Genomic DNA, 27,709 nt, shown 5'->3' with positions numbered 1-27,709 from the left:
ACACACCTGCAGGATCCACTGATGGTGGTCACAAATAAGTTGGACATTTAGGGAATGAAAACCCTTCCAGTTAATGGAGACATGGACTGGTCTATGGGAGTCTTGATGGCCACATCTGTTCAGCCTATGAGATCTTGCACCTGGGGGAATCCAGCAATGGTGCCAAAACTCTGGTTCTCTTGGCCACGTTGTCTGCATCGGTTTAGAAATTGATGTATCGATTGGCCATCCTGATCGTAAAGAGGGCATTTGTCACTACCTTAATGCAGTTATGTGCGGCTGATTAGAAGACACTGCACGTGTCCAGTGGGCCCTGGAATGCATCGGAGGCATAGGACTTCATGGCCCCAGTGACGTTGAGAGTTTCTGGCATCAAATGACCACCAAAACAACTGAGCCTCACCACCTTCACCATCATGGCACACAGATCGGTCACGGTCTCTCGGGACAGGTGCTCAACATCTGGAAGTTGCTCATCCTTTGAATGTAAACCCTGACCACAGGTACCCTTGTCTCCATGCTGGCACCTGCTCAAGGTCCCCTCTGCAACCTTCAGCTGCTTCCCCATCACCAACTATCCCTGTAGATGGCTAGGAATTTGCTGCTGTCCTGATGCCCATGTGTACGCACCTCCCCCCTCTCAGCTGCTCCTCCTTGCTGGAGGACCCATCTCCAAAATGAATGATGCCCATGCCAACTGGGCACTGCTGGTCAGACTAAGGTACTTTTCCAGTAGAAGCTGCAACGCTGCCCAGCCCACCCTACTCTCAGACTCCCTTCCAGTGAGCCACATGCCAGGAGCACAGTTTCCTCAAGGGGTCCTTGATCCCAAATCGATGGCTGCCCTACTCCTGTTTGAGAAAGAACGTAAAAATCCTAACTGCATGGCTGCCGGATGTATAATACAAACAGCTGCCACCCCCTTGCTGTGCTTTAAAAGCTGCCAAGACTCCAACCAACCCGTGGCCCCAAATGCTCACTGAAAAATTCAGAGGTGCCTGTAAAATCAGCTTCCTTTGGCTCCTTAACCATTTCAATTGCTTCTTTACTGTCATTTTTAAATCACGAGTGCAGCCCCCAGATGGCTTGCCATACGCTACTTGTAAAGTTGTGTCCCGGCATTTCAGGGGCCCGACCCGATGCCATCCCTTGCAATTTTACAGGCCTCCCCCACCTCATTTGCCATCCTTCTCCGCATGTAAAATCCTAGCCTAATTTTTGATTCCAGATTTAATTTCCCCAGATACCATCATCAGAATTGAACTCAGATGTCCAGGTCATTAGACAGGGCCTCAGATTACTGGTCCAGCAACATAACCGTTATGTTACCATCCTTTCCTTATTCATCCTTTGAGGCGGGAATGGCCATGTTCGTCATCTGGGGTGTTTGGTAGGGTTCCAGCAGGTATGTAGGTGACTGCTAAGACCGATCTGCACCCGGAAGGTTCTGCTGCAAATAGGATATAGCAGATGGTTGAGTTTTGGACGAGTTGCTAGCTCAGGATTCCTCTTCTTGCATTTTCTCTTTGCCTCTATGTGCTTGCTTTTGAAGGAAGCTGCACCAATTTTTATTTGGTTGCATCGGGTGCAACGATCCTGGGTGAGTTACTCCCAGGACTCAAAGTCAAAATCAAAACTCCTAAGTGAATCCTTCAGAGTGCCCTTATAACGTTTTCTTTGACCACCATGAGGGCACACCCCAGACTCCAGCTCTGCATTAAAGATTTGCTTTGATAAGCAAGTGTGAAATATTCTGGCTACGTGATCAGCCCAACTGTTGTGACTGTCTCAATATGGTGTGGGTGCTTGGCATGCTAGCTTGGGTGAACGTCTCAGTGTCTGGCATTTTTTCCTGCCACCTCATCTTCAGAAGCTTCCAAAGGCAGCTCAATTGAAAGTGGTTGAGCTTTTTGGCATGATGCTGGTACGCAGTCAAAGTCTTGCATGAGTTGAGCAGAGTGGGCAGGATTATTGCTCTATGGACTTTCAATTTGGTAGGCAGATTTACTCCTCTTTGTTCCCAGACTGATGTTTGAAGTCTACCAGAGGTGGCACTTGCTTTGGCAATTCTTACACATGTCTCATCGTTAATATAGACAACTTGAGAGTCTGTGCTGCCAAAATAAGTGAACGTATCCAATGCTGACAGATTCTGGTCATGGACTGAAACTTTTGGATCAAGGCTGGGCTTTCCTGGAGCAGGCTTGTACATTACGTCAGTGTTCTTCATCCTGATCGTAAGGCCAAAGTTGTCACATGCATTGGAGAACAAGTCCCTGCTGCATTGTATGTCCACTTCTGAACCAGCAGCCAGTGCACAGTTATTGGCAAACAGGAAATTGCAAAGTATGTCGTTGGAGAACTTGGTTTTTGGTTTTTAATATAACCACTATGCCACACTACCTCCATATAAAAGCACTATATAAATGTAAGTTGTTGTTGTTGCTGCAGCATCAGAACAGACAAGCAGGACTTCTGAGAGCAATGTCAACCCAGAGGTTTCCTGCAGGATTAATTTTTAGTCCTGGGTATTAAATGTCACCAGTTGACTCCCTGTCAGGAACAAGTGTGAAGAGGGCACCAAGTGGCTGCCAACAGGTAAAGATCATTGTGAAGAAGGGTACTACACAAAATGTTCTTTCTCCACCTTTGTGTGTTTTTACCACATTTTGGTGAATCTCAGAACCTGATTAAATTGCAGCTGCCATTTCTCTGCCTACTGATTGAACTTGTAAAAATCATTTTGCATGTATGCATGTTAATATTTTTTGCCACTGCTAATTTGACAATGTCTGCCATTTTAGACACAATTCCTTCGTCTACATCATTTATAAAAAAATATAAACAATAGCAGCCCAAACACTGAACCGTGTGGTCCTCAGCTGGTAACTGACTACCAACCAGAAAACTGCCCATGCACCACTCTTCTTATCTACTAAAGATCCATTTTCTCATCTATCCCCATGTTGCTGCTTTTTAAGGGAATTTAGATATATTTTATTTATGTCAGGTCAGAGCCCAATACCTTACGTCACATGTTTCAGTCAAGAAAATCTCTAGCTGCTTCTGAGAAAAAATCTCAGGGGCAGAACTTTGCCCTTGGCAGGCAGGCGCAGCGGGCGGGCCCGGGAACGGTCGCGAAGCCAACCACAGCTTGCAATCGGGCCCTGACATGGATTTCACACATGGCTGCCGTTAATTGGCCAGCCAGCGTGAAATGCGTGCTGCAGCGCTCAATGTTGCCGAAGTGGCTGCGGGAGGAATGCAAGCACTGATGTTCGTGTAGATGCGTGCAATAAAAGCTCCCTGAGGCACAGAGCTGAAGATTTTTCTCAATATAAATTAAGAATTTTAAAATAATGGAAACATGTCTCCTCATGTGACTCTGTTCATGAGCAGGGACATGTAAAATATGAGAGCAAAAAGTTTTTATTTTTTTAAATCATTGGATGAAACCTCATCCCACCCGTGGATGAGGTTTCACCAAAAATGCAAAGGCTGCTTGACCTTTTAGCCTGTCCACCAACTGAACAGTTGGACGGGCATTGAAAAATTCCATACAATTAGTTGGTTAACGGCTTTAATAGGCCTCTTAATTGTCGGCGGGCATGCTGCCGACTCCACACGCCTGCCAACCGAAATATCGCACAAGTGCGCGATGATGTCAGGACGCTCACCCGACGTCATCGTGCTTCATTTTACGGTCGTTCAGGTCGGGCATGCACCCACCTGACGAGCACAATATTGTGCCCCTGCTTTAAGTTTCCTAAAATATGGTGATTCTATCCTTCCAGTCAATTTAAGATTTATTTATGCAAACCGAACCTGATCCACTACTGTGCCTATGGTTGAGGTCAAAATTGGATCCCAATGAGTTAGCAATGCTTAGCTCAGATCTGTAGTGATTTTGCAGAATGTTATTTGTACTCCCTAATTTGCTGACAATAAAGGAAGACAGCCAGATTGTTTCAAATGCAAAAAACACCAGAGATGTGGATTCAGTCTATTGAACTACAGCAGCCTGTTGCTTGTAGTTTGTCAATCTCCTGAGCTTTTCTGCTAAACTATCCCTGGAATATAGAATTCAAGAAAGCTTCCCAAAGGCACTTTCACATTGATAGTGGGTCATTAGCAACAATAGCATTGTATTCCCATCAGCGTATGAACTTGATTCAGTTGATAGCATTCTTGCCTGAGTCAGAAGGTCGTGGGTTCAAGTCTCATTCAAGGCTTGCGCATATAATCTAATTTGACTCTTCAATGTAACACAGAGGTAGTACTGCAAATTCAGGGATTTAACTGAGGCCCTATCTGCATGTGGTACTATACAAAGTCTTGGCCAACATTCCTCCAACAAACAATACCATAAAAATAGAACTCTGGTCTTCTATCTCTTTGTTGCTTGTGGGACCTCACTATGCACAAATTGGCTACTAATTTTACCTATATAACAGAAGTGACTGCACTTAAGGAATTTATTGCAGAAAAAGGGCTTTAGAACATCCTGAGAACATAAAGACTTCAATCTCTTTCTTTCAGGTAGAGTGTCAGCCATTACAAGCATAGGCTCCAGAGGATCAGCAAGTCTCCATGCTCCATTTAACATTAAGCATTTAACAGAGGGTCAGCCAGTCTCCATGCTCCACATAACATTTCAAGAGATTGCAAGAGGTTGGAGATGCAGAAAACAAGACAAGTTCTGTTGGCGTTTGACCTATGACGGGCAATATAAAGGGGAGGTCAAAGATAACAAGCCTTGTTTGGGAGATGTTCTCTGACCCTCAGCAACAATGTCAAAGTTGTTCAGAAGAATAATAGAAACAGTTTCATGTCCAATCATCAGTTCAGTATAACAAAGTCTGATGTGAAGACACTGGCGGCCACAGTGACTTAGCCACTGGTTAGGCAGTTTTCACATGAATGAAAATTTAGCATCAATTCCTAGTGATAATTTAATGACATATTTTATGGCTACATATGTTTCCATCTGGTGCAGAACTGCACCCTTTTTAGAGAATAGTTTTAAGGAGAATCATTGTTTGTTAAAATACTTTGCAGGATACTTCATGGATGTGAAGTAGATCCATGTGAAAGAGTATAGTTCTTTGCCATAACCTCAGATCATCATGAGGCACTTCAAAACAAATAAATTATCTTCAGAATGCTTCCATTGCAAGCAAACACAGTACTCAGTTGCATACAGCGAAGTCCCACAGCCAGCAAGTCAGATTAACAAGCAGTAAAATGTTTTAAAATGATCTTTGATAGGGAAGGAGTGGTTGCCAGGTCCCCAGGCTGCCTCTGTTATTCTTTGAGTGATACCTTGCTTTTATGTTTTCATGAACCAATGCAACAGGCAAAAAGAATCACAGAAATAGTGAAAATAACTTTTCAGTGGATAGCATTGCAGCTGGTATATGGGTATATTTTCTTTCATCCATTAATACTGTATATTGAAAAAGTCAATGTACATATAAAACATATTCCCCATGAAAAACATACTGCATGCTGTCTACAACTCAGAAGTACTCCAGCGGCCATTGCTTACTTCAGAACTGAGCTCTCAAACAGAGGCTGGATATTTCCCCTCTGCTTTATTCCATTCCCATTTCCCTAGCTCCCATTGTTCTCCAGCACCTCCATTCTGTCTAGCTCTAAAATAAAAAAAAACAGAAAATGCTGGAATACTCAGCAGCATCTGTGCAGAATTAACCTTTCAGTCATTGATGACCTTTCATTAGAAGGACATTTTATGGGGGGTGTAGACAGCTCGGCCATTAACTCCTCCGCCGCACTCCCAGAAGGAAAGTTGGCTGAAAGCCGACTCACTCGGTGCAAGCCTGCCTTGCAGCCATAATGCACTGCGGGCAGGCTAAATTGGCTAACAGTGGGAGTTCACTGGAGAGGAAACCTTGTCCTTGGGAGCTGCCAGCCAATTGGATTGGCCGGCAGTCCAGGCAATGAGTAGTGGGTGCTGCCAGGACTGCAGCCAGTCCCATGAAGAAGGCCCAATGGATCCCGGAGTGAGGTAAGTCCGGAGTATTGGGTGGGGAGGGTTTGGCCAACTTAGGGAGGGGAGTGGGGATTTGGTTTTGGAGAGCAAGCAGGTAGGAAGAAAGGGATATACCATCTTTGGGAGGTGCCAGTAATACGCAAATGTCATTCCCCCCCACCCCGAATATAGTACCCGCCCATCCTTTCACACCATTTAAAAAAAACTTTTTAAAATTGGCTTGCCCACTCCCGCCCACCTGCCCACACTAACTGCAGTATGGTGTGGGCTGTGTAGTATCAGGGTCAAATGGCTTGTTAGGATGCTCAATTGAACTTTAATTCTTTTTTTAAATATGGCAGTTTTGGTGCTTGCCCATCTACTGTGTTCTGGGGGTGAGCTTGGGAGTGGGTGGGAAGATGGTTGGCAGGGCACCTTCCCTATTTTACATACCCTCGCACCGAAAACATGCCTGGTGGGAGCACATAAAATCGAGTCCAGACTTACCGCTGCTCCAGTTTTAACTCCTGACTAATTGAAATAAATGAGCAAAATACTGTGGATGCTGGAAATCTGAAATAGAAACAGAAAATGCTGGAAACTTGAAGCAGGCCAGGCACCATCTGTGGAGAGAGAAATAAAGTTACATTTCAGGTTGATAACCTTTCATCAGAACAAAGAAATGTGAGAGATGTAATAGGTTTTGGTGATGGTACTGGATACTGCAAAGGCTATGGGCCCTGACAATATTCCAACAATAGTACTGAAGACTTGTGCTCCAGAACTTGCCGTGCCCCTAGCCAAGCTGTTCCAGCACAGCTGCAACACTGGTATCTACCGGGCTATGTGGAAAATTGCCTAGGTATGTCCTGTATAAAAAAAGCAGGACAAATCCAACCCAGCCAATAACTGCCCCATCAGTAAAGTAATGGTAGGGGTCATCAGCAGTGCTATCAAGCAGCACTTGCTTGGCAATAACATGCTCACTGATGCCCAGTTTGGGTTCCGTCAAGGCCACTCAGCTCCTGACCTTATTACAGTCTTGGTTCAAACATGAACAAAAGAGCTGAACTCCCGAGATGAGGTGACAGTGACTGCCCTTGACATCAGGGCAGCATTTGATCGAGTGTGGCATCAAGGAGCCCAAGCAAAACTGAAGTCAATGGGAATCAGGGGAAAAACTCTCCACTGGTTGGAGTCATACCTAGCACAAAGGAAGATGGTTGTGATTGTTGGATGTCAGTCATCTTAGCTCCAGGACATCACTGCAGGAGTTCTTCAGGGTTGTGTCCTGGGCCCAACTATCTTCAGCTGCTTCATAATGACCTTCCTTGCATCATAAGGTCAGAAGTGGGGATCCAAAACAAAAACAAAAACAGAATTACCTGGAAAAACTCAGCAGGTCTGGCAGCATCGGCGGAGAAGAAAAGAGTTGACGATTCGAGTCCTCATGACCCTTCGACAGAACTTGAGTTCGAGTCCAAGAAAGAGTTGAAATATAAGCTGGTTTAAGGTGTGAGTGTGGGGGGCAGAGAGAGAGAGAGAGAGGTGGAGTGGGGGTGTGGTTGTAGGGACAAACAAGCAGTGATAGAAGCAGATCATCAAAAGATGTCAACAACAATAGTACAAAAGAACACATAGGTGTTAAAGTTAAAGTTGGTGATATTATCTAAACGAATGTGCTAATTAAGAATGGATGGTAGGGCACTCAAGGTATAGCTCTAGTGGGGGTGGGGAGAGCATAAAAGATGTAAAAAAAAATTTTTTTTTCCCTTTATAATGGAAATAGGTGGGAAAAGGAAAATCTATATAATTTATTGGAAAAAAAAGAAAAGGAAGGGGGAAACAGAAAGGGGGTGGGGATGGGGGAGGGAGCTCACGACCTAAAGTTGTTGAATTCAATATTCAGTCCGGATGGCTGTAAAGTGCCTAGTCGGAAGATGAGGTGTTGTTCTTCCAGTTTGCGTTGGGCTTCACTGGAACAATGCAGCAAGCCAAGGACAGACATGTGGGCAAGAGAGCAGGGTGGAGTGTTAAAATAGCAAGCGACAGGGAGGTTTGGGTCATTCTTGCGGACAGACCGCAGGTGTGCTGCAAAGCGGTCGCCCAGTTTACGTTACCTTCAAAAACAGTTCCTCTGACATGTCCTCCTTCTTCCTTAACCGAGGTTTTCCACCCACGGTCGTTGACAGGGCCCTCAACCGTGTCCGGCCCATCTCCCGCGCATCCGCCCTCACGCCTTCTCCTCCCTCCCAGAAACATGATAGGGTCCCCCTTGTCCTCACTTATCACCCCACCAGCCTCCGCATTCAAAGGATCATCCTCCGCCATTTCCGCCAACTCCAGCATGATGCCTCCACCAAACACATCTTCCCTTCACCCCCCCTATCGGCATTCCGTAGGGATCGCTCCCTCCGGGACACCCTGGTCCACTCCTCCATCACCCCCTACTCCTCAACCCCCTCCTATGGCACCACCCCATGCCCACGCAAAAGATGCAACACCTGCCCCTTCACTTCCTCTCTCCTCACCGTCCAAGGACCCAAACACTCCTTTCAAGTGAAGCAGCATTTCACTTGCATTTCCCCCAACTTAGTCTACTGCATCCGTTGCTCCCAATGTGGTCTCCTCTACATTGGAGAGACCAAACGTAAACTGGGCGACCGCTTTGCAGCACACCTGCGGTCTGTCCGCAAGAATGACCCAAACCTCCCTGTCGCTTGCCATTTTAACACTCCACCCTGCTCTCTTGCCCACATGTCTGTCCTTGGCTTGCTGCATTGTTCCAGTGAAGCCCAACGCAAACTAGAGGAACAACACCTCATCTTCCGACTAGGCACTTTACAGCCATCTGGACTGAATATTGAATTCAACAACTTTAGGTCATGAGCTCCCTCCCCCATCCCCACCCCCTTTCTGTTTCCCCCTTCCTTTTCTTTTTTTTCCAATAAATTATATAGATTTTCCTTTTCCCACCTATTTCCATTATAAAGGGAAAAAAATTTATATATTTTTTTACATCTTTTATGCTCTCCCCACCCCCACTAGAGCTATACCTTGAGTGCCCTACCATCCATTCTTAATTAGCACATTCGTTTAGATAATATCACCAACTTTAACTTTAACACCTATGTGTTCTTTTGTACTATTGTTGTTGACATCTTTTGATGATCTGCTTCTATCACTGCTTGTTTGTCCCTACAACCACACCCCCACTCCACCTCTCTCTCTCTCTCTCCGCCCCCCACACACACACCTTATATTTCAACTCTTTCTTGGACTCGAACTCAAGTTCTTTCGAAGGGTCATGAGGACTCGAAACGTCAACTCTTTTCTTCTCCGCCGATGCTGCCAGACCTGCTGAGTTTTTCCAGGTAATTCTGTTTTTGTTTTTGTTTTGGATTTCCAGCATCCGCAGTTTTTTTGTTTTTATCAGAAGTGGGGATGTTCGCTGATGATTGCACAATGTTCAACACCATTCGCAACTCCTCAGATACTGAAGCAATCCATATCCAAATGCAGCAAGACCTGGACAATACCCAAGTTTGAGCTGACAAGTGGCAAATAACATTCGAGCCACACAAGTACCAGGCAATGACTGTCTCCAACAAAAGAGAATCCAACCATCTCCCCTTGATCAATGGCATTACCATCACTGAATTCCCCACTATAAACATCCTGGGGGTTACCATTGACCAGAAACTGAACTGGACTAGCCATATAAATACTGTGACTACAAGAGCAGGTCACATGCTTCTCCATTTTTAATATAAATTCCAATGTTCCCATATGTTTTTGAAACTTTACTTTTCTCATAATATAAATCTTACATAGTACTAATTTTATCAGTAACCTTTGGGAAAAATAAACACACTGTTTGGCTTAGCTTCTTCTGGCTATGTAACATCTTACCATCTCTTTGAAATTCAAACTACTCTAATTTATCTGAAAATGAAATTTTCCTCACACCTCACATTCTAAAACTTTAGCCACGTTTACATATTTAGCATTTCAAACCTAGTTTCTTGTAGATAACTCGATGCTTCCAGACCAGCTGTCTCCAATTCAATTAAATCCCACACATGCGTACACATACACACAGGGAAACTAATCCAAACCCCACTATTAACCCATTTCTACAATAAATTACAATAATATTCTGAAAGTTATTATATCTTCATGACAGCCTTTTCCACACATCCATTACCAAGCCTTTTCCATGCCTCTGCTCTGAGCCTTTTCCACACCACGCTACTGAGCCTGTTCCATACTAATGCTACTGAGACTTTTTTACGCCTCCACTATAAGATTAACTGAGCTTGATAGTCTCTGGGGAAGCCATGTGTTTAATAATCCATATAAACTGCTATCATGACATTGTTAATAGGTAATTCCGCATGTAGCCTTCTACTCTCATTCATTTAATACCCTTGGAACTGTGGAACAGTTTGTTTTATCACTAGCTAAAGTGTCTTTGTTTCTCACATCAAACTCCTTGTAACCAAAAGATCTTGGACAAAATCTCTTGTCTCTTCATAGGATAAGGTTAGATAGATTTGGGTAATCAATCTGCTGTTTAATTTAGCCTGTTTAGGGTTTCTTGCATTTCATTTCCAGATTTCCAAGGAGTCTAAGATTACCCAGCCAAACACCAGCCAATGAACTTACAGAAAATATCACAGTAGAACAAGTATACAAGAGAAATAAAAATTATGCTGCTTAAGTTGTGCATTAACACCTCTGCTCAGTTGAAAACCATCTAGAAAACAATTCAAGGAGACAAAAGTAAATAAGAGTAGTAATGCTGTCAGGAAGATATAAGTTTTATAATGCCATTGGAATTTATTGTAAAGTAAAATAATAGTGGGGTCTGTGTCTATGAGTGTGAGACTGGGAGGAGGACTTAATTGAATTAAAGGCAGCTGGCCCGAAGACTTTGATGTATCAGAAGATAAGCTAGATTTCAAATGTTAAGTAGGTACACATGGGGGAAGCTTTAGAATGTAAGGTGTAAAGGGAGCATTTGCATTTTTAAATAAACCAGACTAGTTTGAAATCAAAGGAGGGGGTGAAATGTTACACCTAGCCAGGAGAAGTTAAGAAACAGTGTGGTTATTTTTCCCAAAGATTACTGGTAAAATTGGTACTTTGATGGATTTTTATTATTACAGAGGTAAAAGTCCAAAGACATAGTCAAATAATGGGAATTTGCATCAAAGGGGAAAAAATATATTAAGGAGAGAAGACTGTGTGTAAAGGCAGGCATTCTAAGAGCTAACGCAAGTGTAATAAACCTCCAGCATCTAAGCATCAATCCGCTGTCTACAAGGAACTGAAGTGGAGAAAAACTCACTTTGAATTCGACTGTTCAAGGCATTGTGTGTTACTTTGCCTGGGTCTTTTAGAATCTATGTGTCTCACTGTTGCCTTAACGGTGGTGTAACTGAGGTTTAGATAAATTAGGGGATTTAGAAGTTATCACAGTAGTAATTTGTAGATTTATGTATGTGCTTAAAATAATTTCTTCTATTAATAAAGATTTAATTTAGTTTTGTAAGAAACCTGTGACTCTTGGTGGCCTTCTTTTTACTGAATTTAAAGCCTGCATCTCGACATAAGTACAAATTGCAAATAGTTGTGGCAGCTGCTTCAAATTTCCCTCTGGGGTTTTGGCAGCTTGGCATTTACCATCTGCCTGCCATAACAGAAATTGGGGGCTCGTCTGGGAATATTTGAGATTTCTTGATTGGTTTGGAGTTGGTGAACCTTAGGGTTACAAGTACGAGAAGTTGGTGTGAGGGATTTTAAGTGGTGAGACTGCAATATGGCTTTTGCAGTTTTTAATAATTGTCTGGGAGTTGAGGTTATAACTTTGGCTGGTTTACAAAAGGTAAATAAAGTTGTTAAAGGAATTGGCAGAGAAGTTACAATTGGGATTACAAAGAAAGCAGACATAATTGAAAGTATAGCACAGCATTTAAATTTGGAAGTATTACCTGATACTAGTGAGTCACAGCTGGCGATACTGAGACTTCAGTTAGAAATGAAGAAGCTTGAACTTGAACAAGCAAATGAAATGAAAACATTAGAACTATATGCATCAGAAAAATAAAGAGCAGAAAAAAGAAAGGGAGCAAGCAGAAAGGCAGGAGAAAGAAAGGAGCCAGAAACTGGAATTCCAGGCAAGAGATAAGGATAAAAAAGAGAGGCAAAGGAAAGAGAGAAGGAACAAGAAAAGGAATACCAAGTGAAAAGGCTGGGAGTTAAAAAAGAGATCTCAGATTCTGAGGAAAGTTCAGGTAATGAAAAAACCTTTAACCTAAAATCCAGTGGGGAGATGTTTAAGTTTGTACAATCCTTACAATATTTGAGGAAAGAGATGTTGAAGCATTCTTTATTTAATTTGAGAAGATAGCTAAACAGATGAAATGGCCACAGGAATATTAGACATTGTTGTTACAATCCAGGTTGGTGGGTAGAGCACATGAGGTTTATGGTTCATTATCAGAAGGAATGTCGGTGAACTACGATGTGGTAAAAAAAGGCTATTTTGAGTGCATTTGTGTTGGTTCCTGAGGCATACAAACAGACATTTAGGCATATGAGAAAACAGCCTGCGCAAAATTATATTGAGGTTGAGTAAAATTAAGTAATTTTGACTTGTGTATATGGGCATTAAAGATATGCAACTCTTAGAGAAGTAATTCTTTTGGAAGAATTTAAAGATTCAATTCCTTCGGTAGTGAGAACTCATGTGGAGGAAAGAGGGTTCAAATGGCAAGACAAGCAGCAGAGGTAGCTGATGATTATGAGTTAGTTCATAGAGCTAAACCTTTTGTCACTCTTTTAAATCAGAAAAGGATAGAAAGTAGAAAGGTGAAGGGAAGGAGGGTAGTCAAGGAAGAGGAGTAAGTAGAAATTCCCAGGAAGTTTTTTTTTCAAAATAAAAAGGAGGGCGCTGAGGGTAGAAGTGACATTCAAAAATTGAGATCTTTTCATTGTAATAAAGTTGGACACATGAAGTCAGTATGTTGGAAATTGCTGTGGGGTCAGATAGGTTAAGCTCTTGCTAATTGCAACTATCATAACCATTACATTAAGCATGTTTCAATGTAGTGATTTATCATAGGGCTCTATCATTAAAAGGTAAGAGACCATTAAATTGACCAGCACTGTGTAGGGGGTCAGATGCATTAGAGTACATTGTCCAGTGGATAAAGTCCTTTTTTCCATTCTGCTACATGGATAATCAGATATGAATGTATGTAGGGAACACTGTGATTTTATTTTCACATTGATTTAATGTCCTGACATCTGCTGAGCCTTTGAGGTACTCTTCCAGTCTGTACCAGGTACAATAGCAATGAAAAATACAATAATACTGGCAAGACTTTGGAATGCTCTTGAAATAAAAAAGCAGGCTTTCAAAAATCCCTTTAAAATTCCCCCCCTCACATTCTTATAAAATGTCAAACACATGGAGTGAAAGTCCTATTAAAGAAATCTTTAATCCACTTACCATCTCCTAATTTTATCCAAATAAACAAAGAAGCATTGAAAAACTACTTCAAAAAAAGATAAAGTTATTACAAGCTCATAAAACTAACACATCTTCTAGCACGTAACACATAACTAGCACTATCCTTCACTCTGTGCAAACAACTCTCCATAGGGATGAATGCATTAGTCAATCTTGTAGCTCAGCCATGTATTCATAGGCCATTTGGTAAAACAGATGCCTGGCCATCTGTTCATTCTGCTTATGTTGATACATTTGCCAGGCCTTCTGATCTGCCAGCCTTGCCAATCACCTGCCTCCATTGCTGCCTTAGGCCTGCTGAAAGAGGCTGCAGCCCACATGCAATTCCCAGAGACCAAAATATCAGATGAATGCGCGCTGCCTTTTATGAGCCAGGAATGTAATTTTGGGAAATGGTTCCTGAACTGAAGACAAAAATCCAGTTCAATGTCTCCAGTTGATGTCAGAGACTCACTGTTGTTGTACAACACCCAATACTAAGAATCGCTTCTGCACCCTAATGCCAAGGGATCACAAAAAAAATCAGCAGCGCTCAAAATTGAACTTAAACCACATCCTCCAAGGAAGTATCATGTGACTCCCTTCAGTTGGTACCTCAGCAGAGATCCTAATGCTGCTGAGGATAATACATCTGAAGTACCTGGTATTAATTGCTTATATTCTTCCGGGATAGTTTAAAAAGCTGTAAATATTGCCCAGACAATTTGGCTAAGCGACTGATATCTTCCTTAGACCCAAAAGATGCATAATTTCATAGTCATAAGAGAACACGACTGGAAATTCCTCATTTAGTTTCAAGGAACAAAATTGTCTATCACATACAAGTATTGAGCATACATTGGCGTCAGGTTGTTGCAAAGGAAATACAGGTACCACATAATTCCAGTGACTTGATGGGTTGAGCTCCTCTTACTCACACCTTGACAAACAAGCTATTAAGGAAGTGCCTGGTTGAAGCACATCTCTGGATGGAACAGCTCAACATGCATGTATGTCTGGATAATGAGCTTATTTGAGCTTCATGTCTAAGGTCTGCCATCACACCAATGCATCAGTTACTCAATATATTCCAAAAGTTTTGAAATATATTTGAACATATTCATATAAAATTACAACCCAAGGAGGAGATAGTATTTTTATCAGTGTTGTCCTGAGCAACCAAAGCGAAGTTTTTTCTGAAATAAAAAAAAACATAAAATCCTGGAAATAGCCAGTCAGGCAGCATTTATGGAGAGAAAATCAGAGTTAACATTCCAATTTAATTATCTTTATTCAGAACTGGAAAAAGTTAGAGATGTACCAATTTTTAAGCAAGTTCAGAGGCAGGGAAAGTGGGGAGGGAAGGAAAGAACAACATGGAAGGTGCTTTGTAGTATAGAAGGTAGGAGTGATTAAATGGTAAAATGGAAGATGGTGCAAGGCAAAAGGATTGGTAGGTGGAGGATTGTTTTGAGTGTTTTAGGTCCTATTTGTGGAGTTAATTCAGCTGAACCTGCTTAATCAATGCCCCCACCTTCAACACAGAGCCCCTCTTTCCCAATCAGTTAAGATGGCTTGGACTTTGTTTTGAGTCAACAATTTCAGACTGTAGCCTCTGCTTCCATTTTGTTTACTTTTTCTCACTAGATTTGGTTTTTCTCTTTTTATATTTTCAGATGGCAGCTATTCAGAATGCTGCCATTTGCTGCACTTGTCCTTCTGGGTAGTAGAGGTCGTGGGTTTGGAAGGTGCTGTTGAAGGAGTTTTGGTAAGGTGAAGTGCCTTGCAACTTTTTATTAAGGTGAAGGGGCTAATGGTTTTGTAATTGCTACCCCCACAGGCTGGCCACTTGCTAGCAAAAAAAATCTTCCAGACATCCAATCTACCCGTTCCCTCAATTTCTTTGGATGGTTCCTAGTTCCACCTGTCCTTATTGTTTCAAGTTCTCTGGCTATTATCATGCTCCTGCCTTTAATAATAAATACTTAAGTCTCTGGCTGTCCGATGACTAAAAACCCAAGGCATCAAGTCTCTCCTCGTAGCTCAGTGTCCCAAGGTAGGGATCATCCTTGTTTTTCTCTGCAAATAATGTCCTTCATGAAGGGAGGAGACAAAAGCTGGACAAAGCAAATGTCATAGCCAACCTATTTTGACTTGACATTTTTTTTCATACCTCTGTGAAACAACTCGGGCAATTTATTATGCTAAGACTTCTATATAAATGCTGGTAATTGTTACTGTATAACCCTTTGGGATTAGCCTTTCCATTCCCAGTGGTAAATAACTTGATTCATTCATGTAAGACATCCGCTGATGGAGCTTTCCCAAAAAAAAACATAAACTGTTTTGTGAAATAGTGTGCTACTGAATCGATTGGCCTTCTGTCTCATATTTTACAGTACATCCGACATCTGTTCGACTTTGGTTTATGATAGATATGCCCACTTAGTCCTTCACAGATTCTCAACTGGGACTTTGAATTAGCTCTTCACAAGTTACTGCACCATTGTTCGAACTTCTTCAAGCATGTGTGTAAATTTTTAAATGGAAAGCTGCTCTGTTATTGGTGTTAGTTTTGGCTTGCATTTAGTGAGCCCTTATTGTGTTCATTTGAATTTTAATAAGTCTATTCTTCAGGACCCACCAAATATTTGTGTTTTATCTTGAGCCACACAAATCAGAAATAGATCTATGTATTAGATGCTAGCAGAGATCTCTCTTATAACTCCCTGTTTGAATCCCTCTAATCAGATGTCCATCCACCTTACACTCCTGCATTGACTCTCACCAAAGTTAAATAGAAGAAAGCCTGGCCAAGCAAGTAGACTAATCTTATGAAAGGTATCTAGGTGAAGGCACCAACTGACTACCATTGTCACAAGTAATCAAACCACGTTTATCCATGCTTTACATACATCGTGAGGAGGTGGAAGTACTGTGATGTGTGTGGAGATTTTATCTACTCATGTATTCTACACCACCATACTAAATTGCTGAAGTAATGTAGTAAATCACATACGTATGAAGAACCTTACTTGTGACAGTTGATTTTGAAAGAGAACCATCAAAGTGAGTAATTGAATGTATGAAATATTGAAGCTGTTGTGGTATCTAAAAGACACTGAATACAGAGTCGACTGTAGGTAGATTCAGCAGTAGTTCTTTGTTTAAATCAAGTGTGAACACATGGGAAATGGTCTTTCAGAATACTCTAAAAGGCAATTTGAAGTTACACTGTTTCTGTCAGTTATATATACCATCTTTTACGTTAACTCATTATTAACTCAGTGTTCTTATTTCCTATGTCCAATTATTACATCCTTAATTACAAATGAGTTGTTCATACATAGTTCTGCAGGAATTTGTTAAACAATCACAGAATGACTTGACCCTTCGCACAAACGATGTTCCAAAACATGTACTTGGCTTACCTTTCCTGACGTTTCATTGCAGTGGCTACCATTCTGCATATCTTGAACCTGAGGTCAAGCTATCAGTTTATTACAGTATAACTCATGGACCATTCATCAACTTCCTGGCCTGGCCAGAAGGTCATATTAATTTTAGATTTTTTTTTACTGCAAGCACTTTTAAAACGTATATCCCCAACTTGGCCAAGCCTGGGTAATCCCATGATGCATCCTGATATGCCTCTTCAAAGCATAAGATCTCCTTTAGGAGGATTTGTAACCACTCAAGCAGGTTAATATTCATCTCCTGTATCAAACATATATAAGTGCAGCTTGAAAGATCAACTGAAATTATGCAAAACAGTTGTGTGTTCCCCCGATTGGAACTTCTTCCAAATATTCAGTCTGGAATTAGTCTATAAGGAGGCAGAAAGGATACATTGATTTTATCCCCCAGTTATATAGCAACCTTGCATTCAAAGCAATGCTGTAACATGAATGAAGCAGACTACATGTTTTCAGAGGCACTGAGAACCACCTAAAAGGGGACTTCGCTATCTTCCTCTACTAACAATTGGTGTTGGGTCTGTCATTTTTTGTAACTAATATTTTAAATATTAGTTATGGTCTGTTCTTGACATATATGGAACTGCTCCAGACATCAGAGAAGGTCACCTACAGCCAACTGACATCAAGGAAGGTCTGTGTGCAGAATGGTGAATTACATTCGTAACAAGTATGCAGATGCAAGATCTCACTTAAGGGATTCTGTTATTGTCTTGTTTGTGACATTGGAGCAAATATTGCAATTATTCTCATTGTGCGATCTGCTCCTCGATACAGATTTGTGTGTGTGGAACAATTTAAAGGAAAAGGAAGGCTACCAATCAAATGTTCCTCTCTTTCTGAGGTTGGAAGGTGCAAAACCAATTGAAGTGAAGTCAAGGTTGATGTAAATTTACGTATTGTAGATGGAGAAGTCACCTAACTTTTTGAAGAGCATATTTTTACATCTGTTTGGAAAAGGCACTGATTCTGCCTTCTGTTAGTATGATAACTGCACCATTTTAATCAATGATGTATGAATACCAGGAATTTCTTTATCTCAGTAATGCCTCTTTCTCTAAGCCTATTGTGAAATTCAAACTCTGAAATTCTACAGCCCTCTTGTGCCACAGTTTTTAACAGTATATGAAAGATATTTGGATCTGGTTCAGCAATTTGGATGAAGTCCAACAATGTTACAGGAACCAGCTAAGATTTAAAGGACCACATCTAATATGATTAGAATCTGAAATTGTTACAATTATTATGCATTTTACTAATTATGTTTCCTTTAATTTGACAGCACTTGTCCAGTAGACACAGCATACAGCAAAGTACTGCACAGGTATGTCACAGAAAACCCATAAAGATTATCACTGATGTTTATTACTGGTGATTATACTTTAAGAAAACTGATGCAGACAATTTAATATTGTAAAAAAAATCTAAAATATATGCATTGTTTTATTAGAAATTAAATACTGAAGGTATCTTAAGAATAGCATTTTGACTGTTAAACTCTTGTCTTCCATTTATAAATTGAACATCTAAAATGATTATCTTACAAAATCTCCTCCATCAAGCCACGAAGATAAGCCATGGGGTGAGGGAGAAAAGTCTGGATGATAGAATTCATATTCTAATGAACTGTATCACTGGGACCTAAGGGTGAATCCACCCCATATTGATCTGCTGCTAATTCAGCACCAACTGGCAATCCAACTGGAAAGTGGCTGACATGGGAAATGGAGAAATATTATATTGGAATGTTTCTCAGGTTCTGGCAAAGTAGAAAGAGTGCTATATTTGTAAGTGTTTGATGCCGATAATGACTAGACAATTGACATCCCTTGCCTTGATGAACACAAAGTTTAAAAGAAAGGTAAGCATTAGACTATGTAAAAAAAACGAAAGACATATCAGCTAAGTGGAAATCTACAGAACACTTTCCAACATTGTTGTAATATTTGCCCAAATTCTACACTGACCTGAAGCAACAAAAATATTTTGGGGCAATGCTTTAAAAGTACATAAAATAAGGAACATATTTAGAGATAACTACTTAATGTTGAAAACGCTTTGCACCCAACTGTCATAATGACTTAGTGGATAAATGTGCCCCTAGTATGGCTCTGTGCAATACAGCCTAGGAAGCCCCAGATGGATTTTGTTGGTCTGTGCTAACATAGTTAGCTGAAGCAATAATCAGAATGCTGGAGTTGCCTTCTGCATCTTTGGGCTAATGAGGGAAAAGTAAGCTGTTTAGCTCATAATCACTACCCAGGGATTCCTGCTGGAATTTTTATTTATTTATTTGCTCATGGGATGTGGATGTCGCTGGCTAGGCAAGCATTTATTGCCCATCCTTAATTGTCCTTGAGAAAGTGTCAGTGAGCTGTCTTCTTGAACTTCTGTGGTCCATGTGACATTACACCCACAGTGCTGTTAGGGAGGGAGTTCCAGGATTTTGACCCAGTCACAGTGAAGGAATGATGACATAATTCCAAGTCAGGATGGTTTGTGGCTTGGAGGGGAACTTGCAGGTGGTGGTGTTCTCATGTATCTGCTGCCCTTGTCCTCCTTCATGGTAGAGGGCATGAGTTTGGAAGGTGCTGTCGAAGGAGCCGTGGTGAATTGTTGCATTGCATCTTGTAGATAGTACACACTGCAGCCACTGTGAGTTGGTGGTGGAGGGAGTGAATGTTTAAGGTAGTAGATGGGTTGCCAATCAAGAGGGCTGCTTTGTCCTGGATGGTGTTGAGTTCTTGAGTGTTGTTGGAGCTGCACTCATCCAGACCAGTGGAGAGTGTTCCATCACACTCCTGACTTGTACCTTGTAGATGGTGTGTGTCCGTGCCACAAGTGAATTTTATTGGGCTCAGCTGTGGTGGCCCCCACCCCATGGTGTCTGACAACACTCATTATTTAGGCTCACTTATGAAGAAAGATCACTTAGGTGAGGTATCAGAGGGCAACTGGTCCACATGGAATTGTATCAGGGTGTCTTGAGCAGAGAATAGGGTAGACATCTGTTAATAATAAAAGCATTACATATCCCTAGGGTTACTTTGTGGTGTTGGTAGATATGAGTAAAGATTCCAGTCAGCTATACCTTCCTTCTAGAGCCCCTTTATTTTACACCACATAGGAAATCTGTCCAAACCCAGTTTTGTAGCACACAGCCAAAGGATTTTCAATTACATTCTATAGAAACTATTTGATTACTTCAGTTTTTGATCCTTTGTAAACCAAGTGTTCAGCATGAAATCATGAAATACTAAAATACCAAAACTAATCTGGTTTAAAAAGTATGTTTCCTACAACAAGTCATTCTTTTTATTCAAGATCAGATTGGTGTCACTGGTCGATCAGTAATTGGCCACAGTAGACATGCATTTGTACTAATACCAATAATATTTAAATCTCAACTGCTGCCTTGGTCTAAGTGCTTTTCTTTTTTTTACATTTGTTACTTCCTCTCCAGAACACTTGTGTCATGCTGGGGTATAGATTTCTAGAGATCCTCTCGCATCTTTTTTAGAAACTGGACACACTATTTAGCTGTGGCTTCGTCATATAAGAGCTAGACCGTGTCCTCATATTGAATGTCCCTAAAAGCACTTTCAAGCTAGGAATCAGGAGCATGAAATTTAGCTGATTTCCCACACCACTCAAACTTGAGTGCTGCTGAGGCCATTTTGCAGCATTTCTAACCGCTACATCTGCTGAAATTGGCAATCACCAGTGCAGACCAAGAATTGAACTTCTGGACTGTGTACCTCAATTATAGAAATACTTTACCAACTGAGTCACTTAGGGAGCACATTGCAAGAAGTTTAATTCCATTATAAAATTTGATGATCATATTACTTGTATGAATGGAATATGATTTTGAGCACTGATATTTTTAAAAAGAAATAAAAACAAATTCTGGAAATACTCAGCATGCCTGGCAGAGCAGAGACCAATCAGGGACTTGAACTCTGGACACGCAAGTAGAAAGTCTGACACTCCATCGATTTGAGCTATCTAGAGTGCAAAATGCTCTCATCATATTGTGTCAGATGATATATAGAGAGGAGCATTATAGCATATAATGCATGTTTGGCCCAGATTTTCGCTCCTGGGTTGGGTGCGCAGGTACAGGAGAACTCCATGCTCTGTGATCCAGACCTTTACAAATGCGCCCCACCCACCCACGCCCCCAGTCAGATTTTCACTCTGGAAGGGGTAAGGGCTGGATTGGAAGTTGGGCCTGCCACCTCTGCAATGGGAGGGAGGGTGGGTGGAAAGCCTGCCTCTGTGCTCCATCACTGTGTTGAATTAAATGAAAAAGAATAAAATGAAAAAGAATAAAACAAAAAAGCAGCCCTCAACCCCACACACTCCCCATGCCCTATCCATGCCAACCTATGCCACCTCATGCCCCCCCCATGGCCCCTCTTCCCATCCTCCATGAACACTCATTCTCCCTATGCCAACCCGTGTCCCTATATTCACCCACAAGCCACTCATACCCCAATGACTTTATGCACATTTTATACACATGTTTACTTTTAACAATCCCAAAGGGTGCCTTACCTTCCTAGAGGTATCCCAGGACCAGATCCAAAGGAGTACCTTATCTCTCCAAAGGGGTACCCTGGATATCTAAACAAATCCACCAAGTTCAGACTTCCTCATACCTCATCTAATCTGCACACTCCGGGTTTCAAACTCCTGGCCTACCAAAATCCCACTTCAGTGGAGGCAGCTGGCCATTTAAATGGCTAGCAGCCTCTGAAAACTGCATGCGTGAACCCCAACCCAACTTCACTCCCACTGCTGCCCCCAAAAATAGGAAGTGCCGTGTTCAGGTTCAGAACTTCGAATTTCCAGCCATTTCCTGGATTTTTGCCACGAAGGAGAGGCTTTCCATTGTGGTGAAAGCCTGGACCTTTGTGTTCCACTAAATGAAGTCGCACTTATTTAAATGCGCAAAGACTAGTTGCTGTGAAATCAAAATTGGTGTGATACCTAGGGTATGAGAAACACAGGTACATGCTAGACATAGTGGGCAGGCTTTAGTATCTCCCCCATGGCGAGTTTGGTCGTGGGGGGCATTTAATCTTACAGTGGTAATCCCATTGCCCTCCACCCTCTCTCAGTCAAAGGCACTCAGTGCCTGCTCTAGGGACCCAGCATTGTGAATGGGGGAAACCCACGGAGCCATCCTGCATCGCTGCTTATGACCCCTTTCCCCTGACCTCGCCCATGACCTCCACCCTGTGAATTCCTTCCCACCATCATTCACCTGTGGCCTGGGATCCAGCGACAATACTAGCCTCAGGTGGGTGTTTAACTGGCAACAAACACTGCCCCACTGGCGGTGGTGCCATTCAATACAGCTGTTTCTGTTCAGTAACTCAGTGGATGGACTTCTGTCCCTGGGGCCGTTGATCCTGGGAAAGGCCCACAACTGACCAGTTAATTGCTGAGTGGCATTTAATATGGTGGTGATGCGGGGCTCACACTGGCTCTCTAGCCAGTTGGTGAGATCTCCGTTGCCTCCATTAAATACTGCTCAGTGTTTTTGTTATATTAATTGATAAATATGTGCATGAAATTTGAAGAATTGATGGAGTTGTCTATTAGGGTTTTTCATTTTCCTCTGTTGAGATTTGCTCATCTGTTGACAGGCTTGTGATTGTTATGTCCATTGACCAGAAAATAGCTGTCAACACATTTTAAGAACAAATGGTCCACTTTATTATCTGAAGTGTAGATAGATTGGCCATGGTAAAAAATAAACTAGAACATTTGAAGTCAAAATTGGTAGTGTTATTATTGGGCTCCCTTGAAAATCACAGGACCATTCAGCCCATTGTGCCTGTTATGGCTGTTTGAAAGAGTTATCCAGTCAGTCCACTCCTGTGCTTTTTTCCCCTAACGCCCTGCAAAAATTTTCCTTTTCAAATATATATCCAAATTTGTGTGCAATAATGTTGTTCTGTTATATTTTTGAGAAACATAACCTTTTTCCTTCTTTTTGAAACAGACAGATACCATGAGGCACCGACATGGTGACACATGCCGCATCCCTGTTCCCCACCATCTCTTCCTGAATATGAAGAGCTTTACCTACCACACCATTGGAGAGGATACAGATATCTTTTTTTCTCTTTACGACATGCGAGAGGGCAAACAGATCAGGTGGGAACCCGAAAGATGATGAATTCAGCTAATAATTGTGGGCTGTTCAACAAAACACTTTGCACACTTCAGGTTTCACAATTACTAGGCTACCAAAATCCAACTATAGCAGAGGCAGCTGCTGATTTAAATGGCTGGCTGCCTCCATAAAACGTGGCCTGCCTCCAGTCCCACCCCTGCGAAAATTATAAGTGCCGCGTTCGGGGGCGGGAACACACTAGACCTGCTGAGTATTTTCAACATTTTCTGTATTTATTTCAGAGTTTCAGCATTTACTTTTGGAGTAAGTCTAAGGAGAGTTTAAGGGAAGAGAGAAAGGTAGAGAGGGGGAAAGTTTAGGGAAGAAATTCCAGAACTTAACACCTAGGCAGTTGAAGGCACAGCTGTCAAAGTTGGGTGATGAAAATCAGGAAATAATAGCTCAGTGCAAAGCTTTCTTTGCCACGTGTACACAAAACTTTTGATACAGCACATAACACCCATATACCATCACGCAACATCCATTTATCCAGCTCACAACACTCATTGGTTTGGCATGCAACACCCCCATTGGTCCAGCAGGCAACATCCATTTACTCAGTATGTAATGCCCATTCATTCAGAACACAAAACCCATTGATTCACCTGCACAAAACTGAAAATAGATGTAGTGATCAGCTGGTGTTGTGTTCATACTTTAGAAAAAGAGGTCATTGGGGAGCTTGGTTTGACATTTGTAACACATTCAGTGACTCACTGACACCAAATGTGGAGCTACTAGTACAACATCCGTAAAACCATCTCATAGTGCCCATTAACTTTTTTACTCGAGTTTTTTAAGGTCATATTCTGGATGACTAGCATCTACACTCTAAATTGAGTTACCTTACCACAGTAGCAGACCCTACAACCCACAGAAGCAAGATTTACAAGTCTACCAAAATAAGGAAGCTGTATTCATAAACAGCAGAAAATGGCTCCTGGGCACCAGTCTCCCAGAATTCTTAGGTGAACACCAATAGAAATTAAGTTTTTGTTAGATTGCATCATGTTTGCACTTGATTTAACCAAAATTCCTTTAGTGGGTGTTGAACATGTTTCTGGCTGTGAAAGAGAGTACCTTGTATGACCTTTTAGCTTTGATTAGAGCCAGAGTGATCTCCTGGTCAAGTTTTGATCACTTAAGGGGTTGTAGAGGAATTTCTCTGATTTTGTGTCCCCAAATTGGCCTGGACTATTATTTTTTTCCTATTCCAAGAGATTACATGGCTTTAGGTGGGAGTGTTTATATTCCAATGCACCAGATATGGCGCAAGTTGAATGCACCTTTGGTTTTTTTCTCCTATTCTATTCTATTGTTCTTTTGTAGGCTTATAAGACGAGGGCTCTCTCGGTAGCTTAGCGAGTTGGACAATGAGTATCAGAACCATGCAGACCAGACAGGTCCCCTATTCAATTCCAAGGGCAGAATTTTTCACCCCGCGGAAGGGCGCCGCCTGACCCGATCAAGAGTAAAATATCGTGCGATGACATCAGGAGAGTGTCCTGATGTCATCATGCACTTGTACGATATTTCGTCCTCAGCGTGCGGGTGTCGGAGCAGCACCCACCATTAATTAACTGGCCACTTAAGGCCCTTAGCAGTCCAACTGACTGATTTTACTTGTCCATGCGATTTCCTGCTTGTCGCATGGGCAAAATGGGCAGGCTTCCAGCCAACAAGCCACATCAAAGGGCGAGATAAAAAAGGTCAGCAGCATTGCCAGTGTGAGTAATGAGCAGTTTTGGAAATAGTTTGCAGCTGGTTTCTCATTACTACTTGGCAGCTTCATTTCTGTTCAGGTCTTCTTTCTTAGAATTTTCAGGCCTCATTTAAGGACTCATTGCTGTCTGCCAGGTCCCCGGAGGATTCAGACCTTCAGACCACGTGGATCCTTGCAGGTATCAGGCAGCCTGCCCTTACCCTGGTAATGGGGATTGTGGTCTCTGCTGGTGTCGCCTTCTCTGAGGAGGAAGAGATGGGCAGAAGGGAGAGGAGGCCAGGTATTCCAGTGCAGCTTCCAGAGGAGGGACCTGTGGAGGAAAGGCACAGGCATAAGGGACACAGGGCCAGCAAGTAGTCCAAGTGGAGGGGATCGCAGAAGGCACCACTATCCTGCTGCCAGTGTTTGCAAGTGGCGATGCAGCTACCTCAATATATCCGTGCTGCAATGCTGAAGGAGGCTCAGCTTCTCAAGGGAGAGAGTGACTTCCATTTGTAAGATGATTAGGCCTGAGATCAGCTCCAACTGTGTGTGTGGACACCCCATGGCAGTGGCTCTGAAGGTCACAGTGGCCCTCAACCTATATGCCTCCGGCTCTTTCCAGGGCTCAGTGGGGGGTCTTTGTGGAGTCTCCCAATCAGCTGTCCATTGTTGTGTCAAGCTGGTGACAGAAAATCTGTTCAGGTGGGTACTATTCTTTACCATACGGACGAGGCCAGCCAGGCTGAGCGAGCCAGAGGCTTTGCAGTGATTGCTGGGTTCCCCCGCGTCCAGGATGCCATCAACTGCACACATGTGGCCATCAAAGCGCCAGCAGGTCAGCCAGGTGCCTTTGTCAACAGGAAGGGATGCCACTCCATGAATGTGCAGATAATGTGTGACCACAGGGTGCAGATTCTGCAAGTCTGTGCATGTACCCTGGCAGCTCCCATGATGCATACATCCTGAGACACTCCCAGGTGCCAAGGCTCTTCAGTGTTCCAGCCCAACTAGGTGGATGGCTGCTGGGTGACGAAGGCTATCTGTTGAAACGGTGGCTCATGATGCCTCTCTGCTACCCAAGAACGGAGGCAAAGAAGTGTTACAATATGAGTCATGCCTCCACAAGGGCAGTGGTAGAGAGGATCATAGGTCTTTTCAAGATGCGCTTCCAATGCCTGGGCCATTCAATGGGAGCAATACAATGCCCAGAACAGGTATCATTGATCGTTGTGGCATGCTGCATTCTCCACAATCTAGCACTGGCAATGGGGGACCCAATGGAGGAAGGGGATCTTGATGCAGCTGTACAGGCCACAGATGATGAGTCTATTAGTGAGTCCGAAGATGAGGACGGTGAGGAAAATGCTGAGGGCATGGAGCCAGACCTCATTAACCTCCAAGGAGGTAGGGACTCAGGGACGCCTTGATCCAACGCTTGGGTGCAGAGGAGATTCACCAGGATGTTGCCTGGGATGAAACATTTAAGTTATGAAGAGAAGTTGGATAGACTGGGTTGTTTTCGTTGGACCAGAGAAGACTGAGGGGCGATCTGATCGAGGTGTACAAGATTATGAGGGGCATGAACAGGGTGGATAGGAAGCAGCTGTTCCCCTTAGTTGAAGGGTCAGCCATGAGAGGACATAAGTTCAAGGTGAGGGACAGGAGGTTTAGGGGTGATGTGAGGAAAAACTTTTTTACCCAGAGCGTTGTGATGGTCTGGATGGTCTAGGAGGGTGGTGGAGGTGGGTTGCCTCACATCCTTTAAAAAGAACCTGGATGAGCACTTGGCATGTCATAACATTCAAGGCCAAGTGCTGGTAAATGGGATTAGGTAGGTAGGTCAGGTGTTTCTCACATGGTGGTGCAGACTCGATGGGCTGAAGGGCCTTTTATGCACTGAGAAATTGTGCGATCCTTCAGCTAGGCTACCAAAGATCAGCTTCAAACGTATGCCAGGGCTGCCTTCTCCATCCCAGATGTCTGAAAGCACTCTTTCATTTGAACACAAAGAACATTCAGTGCCTGTGTACTTACGTCCAGCATTACATACTGGCATACCCCACAGCAATAAGATAAAAAGGTGAAGCATACACAGGCCATGACAACAAAAACAAAATTTCTATCATTGTGACAATTCCAAATTATTTACATAAACATTTCTGGTCTTCAATCCCAGGCCAGTATAGATGGAGTAAACAAATGAACATAAAATCACCCATGACCTGTCCTTCTTGTGCTCATGGTGCCTTTAAACTTACGTTTGAGAGTGCTACATCTGGATGCTCCCCCATCGCTGGCACCAGCATTGGAGACAGTCTGCTGACTCTGCTGCTTGATGACCTTGGTAGTCGTCCTCTGGCCAGTAGAGCCTGCGCTGGCCCCACCTGGGAGGGAATAGCCAGTGCCACGGCTGGCATCTCCCCAGTTGCTGCAACCTCAGATGCCACGGTCACTGGCAAAGACTTGGAGGAGCTGCTGCTGTCACCCAGAATGCCCGCAGAGATGAAAGGCAGTTAATGCGCCGACGTGAGGTCGCTCTGGACCTCCCTGCACACCATTGATGGACGGGCACCTAGCTGAGATACTGGGTGCCACATCCATCTTCCTGACCTGAGGTCAGTGCCTATGTGAGGGCTTGCAAGTTCGAGCACAACCCCAGGAACCCCTCATTCTGTCCCTGGAGCTGCCTCCCCTTGAGGGCCACTACTCTTGCAATGGAGGAGCCAGTGCACTCGGCCATGATGTCGACGCAGTGCATTACGCTCTGCTTGGACTCCTCCATCACGGAGACCATGGCTTTCCGTCAGATCCTTCCGCGTATCTTGCT

At 42.8% G+C, this 27,709-nt stretch overlaps 1 protein-coding gene across 1 annotated transcript in view; it reads left to right on the top strand.

Annotated features, from left to right (window-relative positions):
• Window positions 1–27,709, top strand: part of dock3 (dedicator of cytokinesis 3) — a 1,401,685-nt gene that overhangs the window by 725,842 nt on the left and 648,134 nt on the right. Inside the window, 2 exon segments of the mRNA XM_041191502.1 lie at window positions 18,270–18,311; window positions 23,004–23,158. Of these exon segments, the coding sequence (XP_041047436.1) occupies window positions 18,270–18,311; window positions 23,004–23,158 (197 nt within the window).

The sequence above is a fragment of the Carcharodon carcharias genome, chromosome 7, assembly GCF_017639515.1.
Source record: "Carcharodon carcharias isolate sCarCar2 chromosome 7, sCarCar2.pri, whole genome shotgun sequence".
NCBI classification, from domain to species: Eukaryota; Metazoa; Chordata; class Chondrichthyes; order Lamniformes; family Lamnidae; genus Carcharodon; species Carcharodon carcharias.
Note: the sequence above shows the minus strand (reverse complement) of the source record. Positions and strands in the feature narration are given on the sequence as shown.